The sequence below is a fragment of the Salmo trutta genome, chromosome 33 (genome assembly GCF_901001165.1).
Source record: "Salmo trutta chromosome 33, fSalTru1.1, whole genome shotgun sequence".
NCBI lineage: Eukaryota > Metazoa > Chordata > Actinopteri > Salmoniformes > Salmonidae > Salmo > Salmo trutta.
This window is the reverse complement of record NC_042989.1, coordinates 35,384,915-35,405,769: the sequence shown is the minus strand read 5'-3', so window position 1 is coordinate 35,405,769 and position 20,855 is coordinate 35,384,915. Positions and strand designations below refer to the sequence as shown.

General features: G+C 43.9%; 1 protein-coding gene across 1 annotated transcript in view; it reads right to left on the bottom strand.

Annotated features, from left to right (window-relative positions):
- Positions 1–15,448, bottom strand: part of LOC115172157 (uncharacterized protein DDB_G0271670-like) — a 63,525-nt gene extending 48,077 nt beyond the window's left edge. The window contains exons 1-3 of the mRNA XM_029729318.1: positions 15,279–15,448; positions 14,126–14,374; positions 2,023–2,215 (exon numbers count right to left, since the gene is read on the bottom strand). Of these exons, the coding sequence (XP_029585178.1) occupies positions 2,023–2,215; positions 14,126–14,374; positions 15,279–15,448 (612 nt within the window). The remainder of the gene's footprint in view (positions 1–2,022; positions 2,216–14,125; positions 14,375–15,278) is intronic.
- Between the last annotated feature and the right edge of the window lie 5,407 nt (positions 15,449–20,855).

Below are 20,855 nucleotides of genomic sequence, written 5' to 3'. Positions count from 1 at the left end.
GTCCATATCCCACTCTTTATGCCTTCACCCCAAATTCATGGAAAAGATAAGCACCGCAAATCTGGAAATGTCATAGTGCCAATCTTTTCCATTGTTGATTTATCTGAGACGTGGACTCACCTTGACATCAAAATACTCTGAGGTCTGAAAACATCTGACAAAATTATATTTTGGAATTTAATGTCTCTTCAATGTCTTATTCCTATTTACCCCATATTTACTTGCGCAAAGGCTTAGTCAATCTGATTCTTAATTTCCCTTTAAATTCAAGTCCTACCTTGGATCTGCCTAACCTACTCAAATCTATAGGTCAATTAAAATGACAGACAGAAGCAGATGACGTGATAAAACACGTAGGGGAAACAAAGATCTCTGGTGTTCATTGGTAAGAGGAAACAAAGGTCTCTGGTGTTTATCGGTAAGAGGAAACAAAGGTCTCTGGTGTTCATTGGTAAGAGGAAACAAAGATCTCTGGTGTTCATTGGTAAGAGGAAACAAAGATCTCTGGTGTTCATTGGTAAGAGGAAACAAAGATCTCTGGTGTTCATTGGTAAGAGGAAACAAATATCTCTGGTGTTCATTGGTAAGAGGAAACAAAGGTCTCTGGTGTTCATTGGTAAGAGGAAACAAAGATCTCTGGTGTTCATTGGTAAGAGGAAACAAAGATCTCTGGTGTTCATTGGTAAGAGGAAACAAAGATCTCTGGTATTCATTGGTAAGGGGAAACAAAGATCTCTGGTATTCATTGGTAAGGGGAAACAAAGGTCTCTGGTGTTCATCGGTAAGAGGAAACAAAGATCTCTGGTGTTGTCACGGATTCCCCCGGTACTGCTGCCCTTCTGTGCACCAGTTCCGGAGGTCTACGTCACCGGCCTCTAGGCATCACTGAACTGTTTCATTACGCACACCTGATTCCAATTCCCTGATTAGTAATTGTATATATGTGCCCTCTGTTCACCATTGTCTTGTCGGTTATTGTTCCCATGTCCGTTGGTCTGGTGAGTACCTGTGCTTTGTTGTTTTGGCTTTCTTGCTGCGTGTATTGTGTACTCGCTATTACGGGTCTCGTCCCGTGTAGTATTGTGCAATTGTTACTACGGGTCTCGTCCTGTGCATTAATAAATACACGGGATGAGACCCGTAATAACATTTACATTTTAGTCATCTTATCCAGAGCGACTTACAGTAGTGAATGCATACATTTCATTATTTTTTTATTTTTTCACGTACTGGTCCCCCGTGGGAATCAAACCCACAACCCTAGCGTTGCAAACACCATGCTCTACCAACTGAGCCACACGGGACCCATAACAGTGCACAGGACCAGACCCGTAGTAACAATTGCAACAATATTACACGGAACGAGACCCGTAATAACAGAGGTTCAACCTCGCTCTTTTGTTTGGGTTACATCCCTGTATTTTTTGTATACGTGTTTGTTTTGGGTTTCGTGCCTGTACCTTTTCATGGCATGTTGTATTTTTGGGTGGAGCATTAAAAACCCCTTACTACGTATTCCTGCGCCTGTCTCCAATCATTTATACAACGTGACAGGTGTTCTTTGGCGAGGGGAAACAACGATCTCTGGCGTTCATTGCTAAGGGGAAACAAAGCAAACAGATCTTGTTTGGAGTAGAGAGGCCCTTCTATGCTCATCACAGATGCAACAGGGTGTCAGGCTCCCATCTCTTCCATTCTACTCTTCTCCTCTCCTCTCTCTAGCTCAGCCTGTTCGTGCATATCTAGGTCACCCAGGCCTAGCCTACTTAGCGCTTCCTAGACTTATGTAATAATTCGGAGAAACGTTACATAAGCGGGGGAGAGACAGCCTGCCTGCCTGCCCTGTGTGTGTGTCTCTCTCTTTCTCCATCATAAAAGAAAAGGGGGGGATCAAAAACACAGTGTGTTTGTGCACCGAGCCACAGAGAGAGAGGGCTTCAAATGAAAAGGGTTACATTGCCTTTGACATGTTGTGTTTTTTTTCTCCTTTCCCTCGTCATCGCATTTAATGGGGATATTCGCCTTGCCCTCGTCATTGGTTTTAAAGGAGAGGTTCACCTTGCCCTCATCATTGGTTTTAATGGAGAGGTTCACCTTGCCCTCGTCACTGGTTTTAAAGGAGAGGTTTGTCTTGCCCTCGTCACTGGTTTTAAAGGAAAAGTTTGCCTTGCCCTCGTCACTGGTTTTAAAGGAGAGGGTTGTCTTGCCCTCGTCACTGGTTTTAAAGGAGAGGTTCGCCTTGCCCTCATCATTAGTTTTAAAGAGGAGGTTTGCCTTGCCCTCGTCATTGGTATTAAAGGAGAGGTTCGCCCTGCCCTCATCATTGGTTTTAAAAGAGAGGTTCGCCCTGCCCTCGTCATAATAAAAAAATGGTTTTACCCCTTTTTCTCCCCAATTTCGTGGTATCCAATTGGTAGTTACAGTCTTGTCTCATCGCTGCAACTCCTGTACGGACTCGGGAGAGGCGATGGTCGAGAGCCAACCAAGCCGCACTGCTTCTTGACACAATACCCACTTAACCCAGAAGCCAGCCGCACCAATGTGTCGGAGGAAACACCGTAACCTGGCAACCATGTCAGCATGCAATGCGCCCGGCCCGCCACAGGAGTCGCTAGTGCACGATGAGACAAGGACATCCATGCCAGCCAAACCCTCCCCTAACCCGGACGACGCTGGGCCAATTGTTCGCCCGGGCGCGGCCTGCTGTGACAGAGCCTGGACTCGTACCCAGAATCTCTAGTGGCACATCTAGACCACAGCCTTAGACCACTGCACCACTCGGGAGGCCCTTCATCATTGGTTTTAAAGGTGAGGTTCGTCCTGCCCTCGTCATTGGTTTCAAAGGTAACGGCAGGATGGGAGAAGAGCAGGGCAGGCGAACAAACGAACGCAAAGGCCTTTACGATTTAGGCCATGTAACTAAGCCCTGGATGTCATCGGACCTCTGAATGAGCTGAGAGTCAATCGGCCGAGAGAGAGAGAGAGAGAGAGAGAGAAAATAGGGCAGTCGAGCTCCTCTTATGAAAGCCCCCCGTTGGAAAAATGATTAAAAGGATAGCGGATTGGTCTAATGAGGAAAATATAAAAGGTGGTTAAAACAAGGTACCCTCCATTCAGATCATTTCCATTTCAAACTGTTAAAACAGCAGTTCGTTGCAGGCTATAAACGCAAAGCCTATTGTGAAGTTGTTTGTGAATAACACTTTGGTGAGATGGATGACCACAAATAGAGCTTCTACACGTCCTTGTCTAAATGTATCTGTTTGTGATGTTGACAATGTGACGGGGAACAAGCCCACAGAACATGGGGGCTTATTTGTTGGGTTCAAATCTCCATGGTGATTCAGTATCAAACAAGAGAACCGTCTGGCACGACGTCTTGTTAACCTGTGGAGGAAAATTTCTGAAATAGCTGTGACGTTTCGCATTAAATAGATCCCTAGCAACAACGGAAAACAACGTTTTCTACAACAATGTACCAACATCTATTTCCCAACCATGCTAAGGATCATTTTTATCATTAGTAAAATATGATCATCAGAGAGATAAGCATATGCTGACATTTACCTTCCATTCAAAAACAATAGCTGATATTCAGCCCTTGAGAGCCCTAGGTTTGTTTCAGCAGGTGGTCTAGTTCTTTCTTTATACAAGTACAGTCATCAGATCATGGCACTGTAGCCTAAATTCTCTCCTTTGTGCCGAAAACTGATCCAGTAGCCTAAGCACAGGACTTTACGTCTTTCCACACTAATCTTCGACCCAATTCCCGGGATTTGGACAGCGTCAGGGGTGTTGAGCAAGTTAGCAAATGGTACAAATATGTTCCGGTTACCTTTTACTGAAATCAGTATTATAACATACTGCTGTACGGAATCAGATGTTTTGTGCTCTGTGTGAATTGGATCTTGCATTGGTAAACAAACTAGGCATCTCATGGGGACCTTAGTTGTCTCAAAGGGACATGACAAATCAAAACATGCTGGTGCCATTGATAGTTTAGCACTTGATAATAGTGGAAGCAAGTGTACTAGTACACAGTGGGGCTTTCTAGGACACCAACCATCGCTACAGCTCTCTGTTCCTGCTCCATTCACAGTCTTATTCAATAGAGCACAGCGTAGCACAACATTTTGCAATGGAAAACGAAATTAGTATTTCATACTGAACAAGAAGTCAAGTAGTCCCGCCCCGAGCTCAAGTCAGTTTTGCTCCATTTTGCTCCTAATGACTAGGCTACGACCCAGGTCTGTGACACACAAGGCTGATCCTCTGTGTACCTTTTGTACCTTCTGTCAATGAGGATCAGATCCCTTGGAAGAAGAGATACCCAATCCTTTTGAGCTGACAGAAAACACATTTCTTTATCACTGCACTGCCGACTAAGCCCACAAAAGCCATTTCTGCTAGGTCAGCAGAAAGATACACTATATCTCCAGCAGTATGTGGATAAGCCTTCAAATTGGTGGATTCAGCTATTTCAGCCACACCTGTTGCTGAAAGGTGAATAAAATTGAGCATACAGCCATGCAATCTCCATAGACAGACATTGGCAGTATGAATGGTATGGAGACGCCTTCAAATGAGTGCATTCAGCTATTTCAGCCACACCCGTTGCTGACAGGTGAATAAAATCGAGCACATCTCCATAGACAGACATTGGCTGTAGAATGGCCTTACTGAAGAGCTCAGTGACTTTCAGAGTGGCACCCTCATAGGATGCCACCTTTCCAACAAGTAAGTTCGTCAATTTTTTTTCCCTGCTAGAGCTGTAAGTTCTGTTTTTGTGAAGTGGAAACGTCTAGGAGCAACAATGGCTCAGCTGCAAAGTGGTAGGCCACACAAGCTCACAAAACGAGACCGCCGAGTGCAGAAGCGCGTAGCGTGTAAAAAGGCTTCACCATCTGGCAGTCCGAATCTGGGTTTGGCGGATCCCAGGAGAACGCTACCTGCCTGAATGCATAGTGCCAACTGTTAAGTTTGGTAGAGGAGAAATAATGATCTGGAGATCAACAAAGGCGACGTTTTACGTGTTCCTAACCAATTATGTTTCTTTGTTCATTTCTTTGTAACTTTTTTTATACTTATTCCGTACATAATGTTGCTGCTACCGTCTCTTATGACCGAAAATAACTTCTGGACATCAGAACTGCGATTACTCACCAACAACTGGCATAATCCTTTTTTTTTCCTTTAACGAGTCCAATGAGCACGACGTGAATGATATACTGCTTTCCCGGGAACAGGCCCAGATCCCCGTCATGTGCGTGAAGAGAAGGCAGAAAAAAAGGGGCCAGAGGGCGGGCTGCCTTCTAAGAATTCGTAGGCGATCGAATAAACCCCAACTGCCTTCCATTCTGCCAGCAAACATGCAATCTTTGGAAAATAAAATCAATGGCCTACGTGGAAAATGAAACTACCAACGAGAAATTCAAATCTGTAAGATCTTATGCTTCACAGAGTCGTGGCTGAACGACAACATTATCAACATTCAGCTGGCTGGTTATACGCTGTACCAGCAGGATAGAACAGCAGCCTCTGGTAAGACAAGGGGCGGCGGACTATGTATTTTTGTAAATAACAGCTGGTGCACGATATCTAAGGAAGTCTCAAGGTTTTGCTCACCTAAGGTAGAGTATCTCATGATAAGCTGTAGACCTCTACCTAGAGAGTTTTCATCTGTATTTTTCATAGCTGTCTACATACCACCATAGACTGATGCTGGCACTAAGAACGCACTCAATGAGCTGTATTCCGCCATAAGCAAACAGGAAACCGTTCACTAGGAGGCGGCGCTCCTAGTGGCCGGGGACTTTAATGCAGGGAACCTTAAATCCGTCTCACCAAATTTCTATCAGCATGTTAAATGTGCAACCAGAGGGAAAAGAATTGACCACTTTCAGTCCACACACAGAGACGCTCTCCCTCGCCCTCCATTTGGCAAATCTGACCATATTTATTAGGGATGCACGATATATCAGATGAACATATCGGAATTGTCCGATATTAGCAAAAAATGTCATTATCGGTATCGGCCGATGTCTAGTTTAACGCCGATGTGCAAAACCGATGCCAAAGCTGACGTGCATACCTATATAACATAAGTACATGACGTAATGACGCCATGTAAAATGTTGCGCTGTACGTGCAACACAGCATTCCTAAACTAGTGTGTGTGGATCGAGCAGTCAACAAGTTGAGCAGTCATTTGAAAGAATAACAACATTTCAACGAGACAATTTAAAGGCGAAATCCATTAAAGCCAAGATAATGGAATTCATTGCCCTTGACAATCAACTGTTCTCTGTCGTGGGTGATGTTGGCTTTCGCCGACTGGTTGAGCACCGGTACACACTACCAAGTGCGCTATTTTTCAGATGTTGCCCTACCGGAGTTACACAGTAATAGCGTCACTGCTATTAGCTTCACGACATACATACTATGGAAAGCCGTTTGGGTCTTTGCGTGTCAAAAAAAATACAGTAGCACTGTCAAAGCTGTACAAAAAAAGTATGCTAACAAGCAAACACCGGCCATGAACGATGTGTTTACAATACCACATTGGTAATAAAGCATCATTTGTTCGACCGCAACTTCTGGGCTAGCTAGCTTTAGCTTGGTACCTAGCAAGCACCAATACAACCAGCCTGAAAACAATGACCAGTAGAAACCTCTGTCATTTTCATTATTCTTAGAAATGATTTAGGAATCCTTGTGAGTAAGTATTAGCTAGGTTGCCACTTATTGTTCGCCTATTGAAATTGAACTTCAGTTCATGAAAATAAATAGCTATCCAGCTACTTAACGCTGTTGCCAAAAGCTAATGTTATAAGCACCCAGCTAGTTTCATCTGGCTAGTGAGGCTCGACCGGACCGGGTTATGTGTTGTGAAACTAGCCACAATAAGGATTAGGTGCAATAGTGGAATTTGCGGTTTGCCTTCAAAATAAAAGTATGTAATTGACAGTGACGCAAACGAATACAAATAGTAGAATTATACCGTACTTGTATTTTGAAGGGTAACCGCAAAGTCCACTATTGTGGCTAATCCTTATTGTGGCTAACTTCACATAAATGGGTCCGACCATTAATCAAATAAGAACTGTCTTATAAATTAGGGTTCTTTTAGATGATGACACCTACCTATATAGCTAACTATAGCAACTGAAACAGATATGTCGTTTAGCTATGTTTTTGGGGAACAACATTGCGTCCATGAGCTAGCTAGCTTTTTGTTTATGACCAGCACTGTAGGTGCGCGAGACAACTTTACCAGCATCATAGCATGCGTATTGATGAATCATTGTGACATATGAAATACGAGTGATAGTGTAATCAATGTGTAATAACTATGCAAAAAATGTATGAACGCGTTAAATTATTATGTGACGTGCAGTCATATTCAGGTCCTGATTGGTCAACAAGCTTATTTGACATGTCAAATAGTGTTATTTCAAATAGCGTTCCATAGTTATCCTGGTTGAGAATGAAACGACTGAACAAATGAACAATGAAACAGCACAGCAAATAAGTGAATGAAACAGGTTTTGAATATGTTTTTCTGATAATGGGGACATACGTAAATGCCAGCAAAATAACTTTTGGGTCAGTGTGGTGTGTGTGTGTGTGTGTAACCTTTATTTAACTAGGCAAGTCAGTTAAGAACAAATTCTTATTTACGGCCTACCCCGGCCAAACCTGGACGATGCTGAACCAATTGTGCGCCGCCCTATGGGACTCCCAATCACGACCGGATGTGATACAGCCTGGGTTCGAACCAGGGACTGTAGTGACGACTCTTGCACTGAGATGCAGTCCCTTAGACTGCTGCGTTTACTAGAATGCTTAAAAGGTCGCTAAAATTTCAAGTATTGGTCATCGGTATCATTTTCATTTGGGAAAATAAAATATTGGATATCAGTATCAGCCAAAGATGTACATTTTACATTTTAGTCATTTAGCAGACGCTCTTATCCAGAAAGCATTGAGGAATACGCCACATCAGTCACTGGCTTCATCAATAAGTGCATCGATGACATCGTCCCAACAGTGACCATACGTACATACCCCAACCAGAAGCCATGGATTACAGGCAACATCCACACTGAGCTAAAGGCTAGAGCTGCCGCTTTCAAGGAGAGGGACTCTAACACGGAAGCTTATACGAAATCCTGCTATGCCCTCCGACGAACCATCAAACAGGCAAAGCGTCAATACAGGACTAAGATCGAATCGTACTACACCGGCTCTGACGCTCGTCGGATGTGGCAGGGCTTGCAAACTATTACTGACTACAAAGGGAAGCGCAGCCGAGAGCTGCCCAGTGACACAAGCCTACCAGACGAGCTAAACTACTTCTATGCTCGCTTCGAGCCAAATAACACTGAAACATGCATGAGAGCACCAGCTGTTCCGGACGACTGTGTGATCACGCTCTCCGCAGCGAATGTGAGTACGACCTTTAAACAGGTCAACATGCAAAAGGCCGCAGGGCCAGACAGATTACAAGAACGTGTACTGCGAGCATGCGCTGACCAACTGGCAAGTGTCTTCACTGACATTTTCAACCTCTCCCTGTCCGAGTCAGTAATACCAACATGTTTTAAGCAGACCACTATAGTCCCTGTGCCCAAGAACACTAAGGTAACCTGCCTAAATGACTACCGACCCGTAGCACTCACGTCTGTAGCCATGAATTGCATTTAAAGGCTGGTCATGGCTCACATCAACACCATTATCCCAGAAAGCCTAGACCCACTCCAATTTGCATACCGCCCTAACAGATCCACAGATGATGCAATCTCTATTGCACTCCACACTGCCCTTTCCCACCTGTACAAAAGGAACACCTATGTGAGAATGCTATTCATTGACTACAGCTCAGACCCTGGGACTAAACACCTCCCTCTGCAACTGGATCCTGGACTTCCTGACGGACTGCCCCCAGGTGGTAAGGATAGGTAACAACACATCCACCACGCTGATCTTCAATACAGGGGCCCCTCAGGGGTGCGTGCTCAGTCCCCTCTTGTACTCCCTGTTCACTCATGACTGCCCGGTCAGGCATGACTCCAACACCATCATTAAGTTTGCCAATGACACAACAGTGGTAGGCCTGATCACCGACAACAACGAGAAAGCCTATAGGGAGGTCAGAGACCTGGCCATGTGGTGCCAGGAAAACAACCTCTCCCTCAACGTGATCAAGACAAAGGAGATGTTTGTGGACTACAGGAAAAAGAGGACCGAGCATTCCCCCATTCTCATCGACGGGGCTGTAGTGGAGCATGTTGAGAGCTTCAAGTTCCTTGGTGTCCACATCATCAACAAACTAACATGGTCCAAGCAAACCAAGACAGCAGTGAAGAGGGCACAACAAAACCTATTCCCCCTCAGGAGTGAAAAGATTTGGCATGGGTCCTCAGATCCTCAAAAGGTTTTACAGCTGCACCATCGAGAGCATCCTGACTGGTTGCATCACTGCCTGGCATGGCAACTGCTCGGCCTCCGACCGCAAGACACTACAGAGGGTAGTGCGTACGGCCCAGTACATCACTGGGGCCAAGCTTCCTGCCATCCAGGACCTTTATACCAGGCGGTGTCAGAGGAAGACCCTAAAAATTGTCAACGACTCCAGCCACCCTAGTCATAGACTGTTCTCTCTGCTCCCACACGGCAAGCGGTACCGGAGTGCCAAGTCTAGGTCCAAGAGGCTTCTAAACAGCTTCTACCCTCAAGCCATAAGACTCCTGAACTTCTAATCAAATGACTACCCAGACTATTTGCATTGCCCCCCCCACCCCACCTTTACACCGCTGCTACTCTCTGTTGTTATCATCTATGCATAGTCACTTTAATAACTCTACCTACGTGTACATACTACCTCAAATACCTCGACTAACCGGTGCCCCTGCACATTGACTCTGTACCGGTACCCCCCTGTATATAGTCTTGCTATTGTTATTTTACTGCTGCTCTTGAAATACTTGCTACTTTTATTTCTTATTCTTATTCATATATATATTTTTTGATACATTTGATTTCATTTGGCCCCTTAGTTCCAGTGAAGGGAAATCTTAACACAACATCATACAATGACATTGCAGACGATTCTGTGCTTCCAAGTTTGTTGCAACAGTTTGGGGAAGACCCTTTTCTGTGTCTGCATGACAATGCCCTGTGCACCAAGCAAGGTCCATACAGAAATTATTTGTCGAGATCGGTATGGAAGAACTTAACTGGCCTGCACAGAGCCCTGACCACAACCCCATCGAACACCTTTGGGATGAATTGGAACGCCGACTGCAAGCCAGGTCTAATTGCCCATCATCAGTGCCCAACCTCACTAATGATCTTGTGGCTGAATGGAAGTAAGTCCCGCAGCTATGATCCAACATCTAGTGGAAAGCCTTCCAGAAGAGCGGAGGCTGTTATAGCAGCACATGTGGGGGGGGGGGGGGGGGGGCAACTCCATATTAATGCCCATGATTTTGGAATGAGATGCTCAACGAGCAGGTGTCCACATACTTTTGGTCATGTGGTGTATACAGTGCCTTCGGAAAGTATTCAGACCCCTTGAATTTTTCCACATTTTGTTACGTTACGGACCTATTCTAAAATGGATTAAAACAAAAAAGTCCTAAGCAATCTACACACAATAACCAATAATGTGAAAGTGAAAACAGGTTAAGAAATGTTTGCTAATTAATAAAACATTTAAAACAGAAATACCTTATTTAAATAAGTATTCAGACCCTTTATTATGAGACTCAAAATAGAGCTCAAATGCATCCTGTTTCCATTGATCATCCTTTAGTTGTTTCTACAACTTGATTGGAGTCCACCTGTGGTAAATTCAATTGATTGGACATGATTTGGAAAGGTACACACTTGTCTATATACGGTCCCACAGTTGACAGTGCATGTCAGAACAAAAACCAAGCCATGAGGTCGAAGGAATTGTCCGTAGAGCTCCGAGACAGGATTGTGTCAAGGCACCGACCAAAACATTTCTGCAGCATTGAAGGTCCCCAAGAACACAGTGGCCTCCATCATTCTTAAATGGAAGAAATTTGGAACCACCAAGACTCTTCCTAGAGCTGGCCGCCTGGCCAAACTGAGCAATCGGGGGAGAAGGGCCTTGGTCAGTGAGGTGACAAAGAACCTGATGGTCACTCTGACAGAGCTCCAGAGCTCCTCTGTGGAGATGGGAGAACCTTCCAGAAGAACAACCATCTCTGCAGTACTACACCAATCAGGCCTTTATGGTAGAGTGGCCAGACAGAAGCCGCTCCTCAGTAAAAGGCACATGACAGCCCGCTTAGAGTTTGCCAAAAGGCACCTAAAGACCCTCAGACAATGAGAAACAAGATTCAATGGTCTGATGAAACCAAGATTCAACTCGTTGGCCTGAATGCCAAGTGTCACATCTGGAGGAAACCTGTCACCATCCCTACTGTGAAGCATGGTGGTGGCAGCATCATGCTGTCAGGTTGTTTTTCAGCGGCGGGGACAGGGAGGCTACACAGGATTGAGGCAAAGATGAACGGAGCAAAGTACAGAGAGAACCTTGATGAAAATCTGCTCCAGGGTGCTCAGGACCTCAGACCGGGGCAACGGTTTACCTTACAACAGGACAACGACCCTAAACACACAGCCAAGACAGCACAGGAGGGGCTTTGGGACAAGTCTCTGAATGTCCTTGAGTGGCCAATCCAGATTCCAGAGCTTGAGAGGATCTGCAGAGAAGAAATAGAGAAACTACCCAAATACAGGTGTGCCAAACTTGTAGCGTATTACATACCCAAGAAGACTTGAGGCTGTAATTGCTGCCAAAGATGCTTCAACAAAAGTACTGAGTAAAGGGTCTGAGTACTTATGTAAATGTGATATTTCTGTTTTACTCTACCTGTTTTTGCTTTTTTAAATCAAATTTAATCAATTTTAGAATAAGGCTGTGACCTAACAAAATGTGGAAAAAGTCAAGGGGTCTGAATACTTTCCGAAAGCACTGTATATTAAAACCCCAGAGTCCTGTATAAGTTCTCCAGTCAATCATTAGAACATCAGTAGAACATCAGCTCAATTGACTACTGTTTCTTAGTAAACGCTATTAGGTTTGCTGGAGCACACTTACATATGAGTATTATTTGAGGAAAACAGTGAAAGTTAACTTCTGAAACTGATGCAGAACTGTCAACTAAAGTTAACTGTAATTAGATTGTATATTGTTAGATAAACTGTTCATATTTTCAAAGAAAACAGTGACATGAGCAGGCTACAGACTACTACATGGATGGTTGGATGAATGAACAGAAGAGTAGATGGCTGGATGGATGGGTTGATGGCTGAATGGATGAATTATTGAATCAATCAATTAATCAATGAATAGATTAGTAAATAGATGGGTAGATGGATGAATGGATGAGCCCCTCCTGGTGCTTCCTGGAACACAAGGGGGAAGCCACCGTTATACTTAGATGATGTGCCTCTCTCAGGTTCAGTCTTTCAACTGCTACAAAAACTTACAACACAGATACATGGAGAGCCAATACACGTCAAAAGATAACTATCTAGGTCAAACCAAACATCGCTCTGCTCTAGACAAGATGCCCAAATACTTGGGAGCACGGTGATAACAACACCCAGACTGTCAGGTTATCTATGAGTCTTTGTTGTCGTACAGTACATCTTCCAGAGCCCAGTCTCTCTTGCCTAGGCCATGAGGATGGATAAATCCTGTTGGGGATAGGGGGCAGTATTTGCACGGCCGGATAAAAAACGTACCCGATTTAATCTGGTTACTACTCCTGCCCAGTAACTAGAATATGCATATAATTATTGGCTTTGCATAGAAAACACCTTAAAGTTTCTAAAACTGTTTGAATGGTGTCTGTGAGTATAACAGAACTCATTTGGCAGGCCAAAACCTGAGAAGATTCCAAACAGGAAGCGCTCTCTCTGACCATTTCATGGCCTTCTTGATCATCTCTAACCAAAACAGGGGATCTCTGGCATAACGTGACATTTTCAGAAGGTGCCAGAAAGATGAATGGTGGCTTTGCAGGCCCTGGTTGAAAAACATTAGCGCATTTTGATAGTGGTCGATCTGAGGACAATGAGACTGGAGGCGCGTGCACGAGCCGACACCATGTTTTTACTTTCTCTCTCTTTGAACGAAAACAACGACTCCCGGTCGGAATATTATCGCTTTTTTACGAGAAAAATGGCATAAAAATAGATTTTAAACAGCGGTTGACATGCTTCGAAGTACGGTAATGGAATATTTAGACATTTTTTGTCACGAAACGCGTCGGGCGCGTCACCCTTCTTTACCCTTCGGATAGTGTCTTGAACGCACGAACAAAACGCCGCTATTTGGATATAACTATGGATTATTTGGGACCAAACCAACATTTGTTATTGAAGTAGAAGTCCTGGGAGTGCATTCTGACGAAGAACAGCAAAGGTAATCAAACTTTTCTAATAGTAAATCGGAGTTTGGTGAGTACCACACTTGGTGGGTGTCAAAATAGCTAGCCTGTGATGGAATATTGCAAAATGTGCTTTCACCGAAAAGCTATTTTAAAATCGGACACCGCGATTGCATAAAGGAGTTCTGTATCTATAATTCTTAAAATAATTGTTATGTTTTTTGTGAACGTTTATCGTGAGTAATTTAGTAAATTCACCGGAAGTGTTCGGTGGGAATGCTAGTCACATGCTAGTCACATGCTAATGTAAAAAGCTGGTTTTTGATATAAATATGAACTTCATTGAACAAAACATGCATGTATTGTATAACATAATGTCCTAGGATTGTCATCTGATGAAGATCATCAAAGGTTAGTGCTGCATTTAGCTGTGGTTTGGGTTTATGTGACATTATATGCTAGCTTGAAAAATGGGTGTCTGATTATTTCTGGCTGGGTACTCTGCTGACATAATCTAATGTTTTGCTTTCGTTGTAAAGCCTTTTTGAAATCGGACAGTGTGGTTAGATTAACGAGAGTCTTGTCTTTAAAATGCTGTAAAATAGTCATATGTTTGAGAAATTGAAGTAATAGCATTTCTAAGGTATTTGAATATCGCGCCACGGGATTACACTGGCTGTTGAGTACCTAGCCCATAGAGGATAAGGGCCTCACGGTGGACCTCAGAGGAGTGGGTTCTGCTTCCCCTCATGTCCCCGGAGCGCCGCACTTCGTTTTCCCGGTGGTCAAACTGGCCGCAGGTTACGTGGATCTTGTTCAGGGCGGTGCGAACCCGCACAGGCAGCATGCAGTGGCTGTGAGGGAACATGTGGAAGCTGTGGCTATTCCCCACGATGGACTTGTACACACTGTACTTGTTGCTCTGGCTCCTTATTGTAGGTCTGAGGAGAAAACAAAGATAGCCGACAAAAAAAGTTGGTGGTTGCAGAGACAACAAGTGTAGAGAAAATGTTTCATCAGGTATGACAAAACCGGGTAAGCCTGGATTGGAAACCTAACACAAAGTGCACTTGTCAATAATTGGCCTATCTTAGCATAACAAAAAAAACAAATATATACAGTGAGATCCATTAGTGCCTGGGAAAGAGCCAGACAGTGAACCCAGAGCATAAAGCCATCAGACACAACCAGTCTGGATCCGGTCTGGGGGGTTGTGGCGTCTGTCAAGTGGCAACAAAACTGTACACTCTGGAATGCAGTGTACCTCATCAGTCTCCCAATCTCCTCCCATCTGTCAAAATAAATATTCCCAAAATACTGTATATATATGGAAGGATAGTGGGATTCCATTGGCATGGTCCCAGATCTGTTTGTGCCATCTTGCTAACTCCTACACTATGTTAATTGTCATAAGAATGGCCATAGTAGTTGGCCATACAGCACAGATGGGACCATTCCTATGATTCCAGGCAGGAGTTGTTACTCAACCTCTCCTCTCGTCGCTCTCGACTGTGTCTGTATGTGAAGTCAATCACAAACATGTCTGTCCTTGTCATGTGGTTATAATAGGTTTAGTGGGTTAGAGGATGGTGCTAGCAACATCAGGGTTGTTTCATTTGATTCCAGCAACAGGCCCACATCTACTGAATGTGAGTCACTGAATGGTGCTGAATGAACACAATTGTAAAAAAAAATATATATATTACCTACACACAGTAATATACACACTATGATTATGTACCGAACTGAGTTTGGATCAATAAATGCCTCTACCGGTAAGTGAATCCAGTGCAGTTCAGGATGGATTTGTTAAAGGCAAGTGTTCCTCTTATACAGCTACTGTACTCTGACATCATGGCAGTGCTACTGTACTCTGACATCATGGCAGTGCTACTGTACTCTGACATCATGGCAGTGCTACTGTACTCTGACATCATGGCAGTGCTACTGTACTCTGACATCATGGCAGTGCTACTGTACTCTGACATCATGGCAGTGCTACTGTACTCTGACATCATGGCAGTGCTACTGTACTCTGTGACATCATGGCAGTGCTACTGTACTCTGACATCATGGCAGTGCTACTGTACTCTGTGACATCACTGACATCATGGCAGTGCTACTGTACTCTGACATCATGGCAGTGCTACTGTACTCTGTGACATCATGGCAGTGCTACTGTACTCTGACATCATGGTAGTGCTATTGTACTCTGTGACATCACTGACATCATGGCAGTGCTACTGTACTCTGTGACATCATGGTAGTGCTACTGTACTCTGTGACATCATGGCAGTGCTACTGTACTCTGACATCATGGTAGTGCTATTGTACTCTGTGACATCACTGACATCATGGCAGTGCTACTGTACTCTGTGACATCATGGCAGTGCTACTGTACTCTGTGACATCATGGCAGTGCTACTGTACTCTGTGACATCACTGACATCATGGCAGTGCTACTGTACTCTGTGACATCATGGCAGTGCTACTGTACTCTGTGACATCATGGCAGTGCTACTGTACTCTGTGACATCATGGCAGTGCTACTGTACTCTGTGACATCACTGACATTGCAGTGCTACTGTACTCTGTGACATCACTGCCATCATGGCAGTGCTACTGTATTCTGTGACATCACAGACATCATGGCAGTGCATCCCAAGTGGCACCCTATTCACTGTTTAGTTCACTACTATCATAGGGCTCTGTTCAAATGAAGTGCGCTATATAGGGAATAGGGCTCTGGTCAAAAGTAGTGCACTATATAGGGAATAGGGCTCTGGTCAAAAGTAGTGCACTATATAGGGAATAGGGCTCTGGTCAAAAGTAGTGCGCTATATAGGGAATAGGGCTCTGGTCAAAAGTAGTGCACTATATAGGGAATAGGGCTCTGGTCAAAAGTAGTGCACTATATAGGGAATAGGGTGCCATTTAGGACGCAAGCCCATGTCCTCAGTGCCTCGAAAGAGTTGGAGAGGACCAGAACAGCCCTCTGCATTAACTGCAGGACTATGGACAAGCACAAACCCCTAAATTATTCAGGACAAATGCATTTTATAGACGGTCTGTAGATAGATGACTGATGAGCAGCAAACCAACAAAAAAACAGGGTGCCAAGTTACAATGGGAAAACCGACCAGCTGATTCTTCAAGTTATATGTTCCTTTGAGTTAAAGCTAGGTGCTACATTTAGCCTAGGGCTTAGGCTAACAATTGACCCATTACATTTATTTGCTGGGGTTTTGAAGAACATGGCTCATAAAATCAGTCATTCATACTTGAATTGGCTCAGTACTGCCTTCTTACTTAATCATAATTACCTTATATTTTCCATATCATACAGGCTACCTACAGTATGGAATACCTAATATTATCCATATCATACAGGCTACCTACAGTATGGAATACCTAATATTATCCATATCATACAGGCTACCTACAGTATGGAATACCTAATATTATCCATATCATACAGGCTACCTACAGTATGGAATACCTAATATTATCCATATCATACAGGCTACCTGAGTTGGTGTGGTGAGTATCTATATCCACCAGCATGCCAACCTTGAGCCTGTCTATCTCCCTTAGCAACAACCTACAGTAACTATGGGTAGCTCACAGCAACAGACAGCAACACAAGACAGTGCAGGCATATGGGGGAGCAGTCTGTTAGACCGAACATGGTCGATGTTGTAGCCATCTCCAGGACACAAAACAACACCTTAGCTTCGGTAAGAGCCGCTAAGCAGCCAAATCTTCAGATAACATTGAACGTTTGTGCCGCTTAGCTTTGCTCAATACAGGTATTTGGGAGGCGCTTTCCAGTATGTTCTATTTGAGTGTAAATCAAAGCAGTGCCAATCAAATACTACCCTTTTTAATGACGTTTTCCTGACGTTACCTTGAGCTTGTGTTATCCGTGTTATCTCCTGGTGTAACAGTCGTCCATGCATGTTTTTTTTGTATTTATCAGACATTTTATTGAAGAGAGGAGGGAAGTGAGGAGAGGGTCCGTGACAAAGTATCGGTGAGTCTGGCATTCAAACCCACGTGGTCACTTTTAAGGGGGCATTCAAAGCCCCCTTAAAAATTACATTTGTGGTATTAAACGTCCCGCAAGTTTGCGTCGAATTTGCTCAAACTAAATAGTGTGCCACAAAATGTTGCCAGAAGTGTGCAAATGTTTGCCACTAGTGGTGAATCTGTGGCAAACCTTTGGGAACAATAATATTTATTGCCACTAGTGGCAAACAGTTCGCCAGAGGTTTTTTTCTGGCAAACAATTTTGCATAATTAATGTAATAGCTAGCTAGCTAACTAATGATTACATTTTTAGGTGAATACGTTGCTGTCTTTTAATACCAATATGCATGTCAATATGCTAAGCATGTTAGCTAGCACAACAGCTAAGGTAGTAGCAACAATATGAGATGACTTGACATCAAAGTGCGCTGAACAAAAATATAAACGCAACATGTAAAGTGTTGGTCCCATGTTTCATGAGCTGAAATAAAATATCCCGGAAATGTTCCATATGCACAAAAAGCTTATTTCTCTCAAATTTTGTGAGCATATTTGTTTACGTCCCTGTTAGTGAGCATTTCTCCTTTGCCAAGATAATCCATCCACCTGACAGGTGTGGCATATCAAGAAACTGATTAAACAGCATGATCATTACACAGATGCACCTTGTGCTGGGGACAATAGAAGGACACCCTAAAATGTGGGGTTTTGTCACAACATAATGCCACAGATCTCAAGTTTTCAGGGAGCGTGCAATTGGCATGCTGACTGCAGGAATGTTCACCAGAGCTGTTGCCAGAGAATTGAATGTTAATTTCTCTACCATTAGCGGCCTCCAAAGTCATTTTAGAAAATTTGGCAGTACGTCCAACCGGCCTCACAACCGCAGATCACTTGTAACCATGCCAGCCCAGGACCTCCACATCCGGCTTCTTCACCTGTGGGATCGTCTGAGACCAGCCACCCGGACAGCTGATGAAACTGCGGGTTTGCACAACCTAAGGATTTCTGCACAAGCTGTAAGAAACCGTTTCAAGGAAGAGCCTCTGCGTGATCATCATCCTCACCAGGGCCTTGACCTGACTGCAGTTCGGCGTCGTAACCGACTTCAGTGGGCCAATGCCCACTTTCAATAGTTCAAGGATGAATCCTGGGTTTCAACAGATGGCAGACAGCCATGGTGTCATGTGGGCAAGCGGTTTGCTGATGTCAACGTTGTGAACAGAGTGCCCCATATGGGGTTATGGTATTGGCAGGCATAAGCTACGGACAATGAACACAATTGCATTTTATTGATGGCAATTTGAATGCACAGAGATACTGTGACGAGATCCTAATGCCCATTTTCATGCCATTCTTCCGCCGCCATAACCTCATATTTCAGCATGATAATGCACGGCCCCATGTTGCAAGGATTTGCACACAATTCCTGAAAGCTAAAAATGTCCCAGTTCTTCCATGGCCTTCATACTCACCAGACATGTGAATATGCAGGCTCTTCAGGTCTGTTGCGTGTAGAATATCCACATCTCAGCAAATCTTTTGTGAGCTATTGATGTTTGATTGCCCGAATATCTGGCGAATATAGAAACTCAAGCCAATTTTACCACGTTTTTTTTAACAAGCTTTTCGCTATGGACGTTTTTATCTGCTCTACCACGCACCTGTCTGGTAAGGTTGAATGCCTCTTCTCCTACTCAGCCTCCCAAAAAAAGCTTCTCCCAAGCGGATGTGACACCTACTCCCGTTGTCTGCTGCTTGGATCCCACCTGGCGATCTGTTCCTCATCTGCCCTGGCCTGTCTCCCCCTGTCTGGTACAGGTACCCCCACCCTACTCCCCCCTCTCTCCCAAGCTTTCCCTTGCCTCCAGCACACACCCACTTACACACACACTGCAGACTTTGGACTTATCTGAATTTTATGTAGGCTAATTAACTTGTGTCTATATATTGTCCTATATATGAAAGTACAATGTAATCTTGTTGCCATCTGATGCACATTCAAATGTCATAAAAAAATCACCACTGAAGTGATCTTTCTGTCCTCCGCTGTGCACTGATTCTAATACTGCTGATGATATCTGGAACTGTGCATGTACACCCTGGCCCGTCTACTGTTCTTAGCCCCAATCCTGACTTGTTCGCTGATTTCAGCTTCACTGATTTCTGCTCTCGTAAAGGCCTGAGTTTTCTGCACGTTAACGCTAGAAGCTTATTACCTAAAATGTATCAATTGAAAGTGTGGGTTCACAGCTCCAATCAAGATGTGTTGGTCATTACTGAGATGTGGTTAAGAAAGTGTTTTGAACACTGATGTTAACCTTTCTGGTTAATACCTTTTTCTGCAAGACAGATCTTCCAAAGGTAGTGGAGCGGTAATGTGCACCAAGAAACATCTTCAGTGCTCTGTTGTCTCTATCAAGTCTGTCTCCAAACAATTTGATCTGCTGGTTTTGAGCATTAAGCTTTCAAATAGCTCTTTGTTGACTGCTCTGGGTGTTATCGTCAACCATCAGCACCGGCCTGTACCCTACCTGCCCTAAACTCTCTCCTGGCCCCTTACACTAAGTCTGAATTTGTCCTGCTAGGTGACCTAACCTGGGACATGCTTAAACCACCTGACCAAGTCCTAAAGCAATGGGACTCCCTAAATCTTTCTCAGTTTATTACCAATCCCACAAGGCATGACTCCAAACACCAAGAAAAGGCTACTCTCCTTGATGTTATCCTCACAAATAATCCTGATAGGTCGTTACAGAAAACACCAGACTGGTACCTTAGTGATCACTGTTTTACAGCCTGTGTTCGTAATGGCAGCTCAGTTAAACGACCTGTCCTGATTTGTCATAGACACTTGCTAAAAAACTTTAATGAGCAAGCCTTCCTTCATGAACTGGCCTCTGCAAATTGGTATAGAATCAGCTTGATCCCCTCTGTCGAAGACGCTTGGACCTTCTTTTTTATATTTTCAGTGGTATTGTTAACAAACACGCCCCCATAAAGAAAATTAGAATTAAAAACAGGTTCAGCCTCTGGTTCGACCGTGAACTGGCCTCAAGAATTCTATTTTGCGAAAGGCTCGGCACACGCATACTCAGGCTGACTGGTTCTTGTTCAGGCAAATGAGAAATAAGGTTGCAGCCCCTATCATTGCCGAGACTATCTCCAACCTTTTTAAAGTCTCTCCTCCCTGAGGAGGTTCCCATTGCTTGGAAGGCAGCCATGTGTGTCCTTTATTTAAAGGGGAGATCAAATTTACCTCATTTGCACACACTGTATATAGACTTTTCTATTGTGTTATTGACTGTATGTTTGTTTATTCCATGTATAACTCTGTTGTTGTTTGTGTCGCACCGCTTTGCTTCATCTTGGCCAAGTCGCAGTTGTAAATGA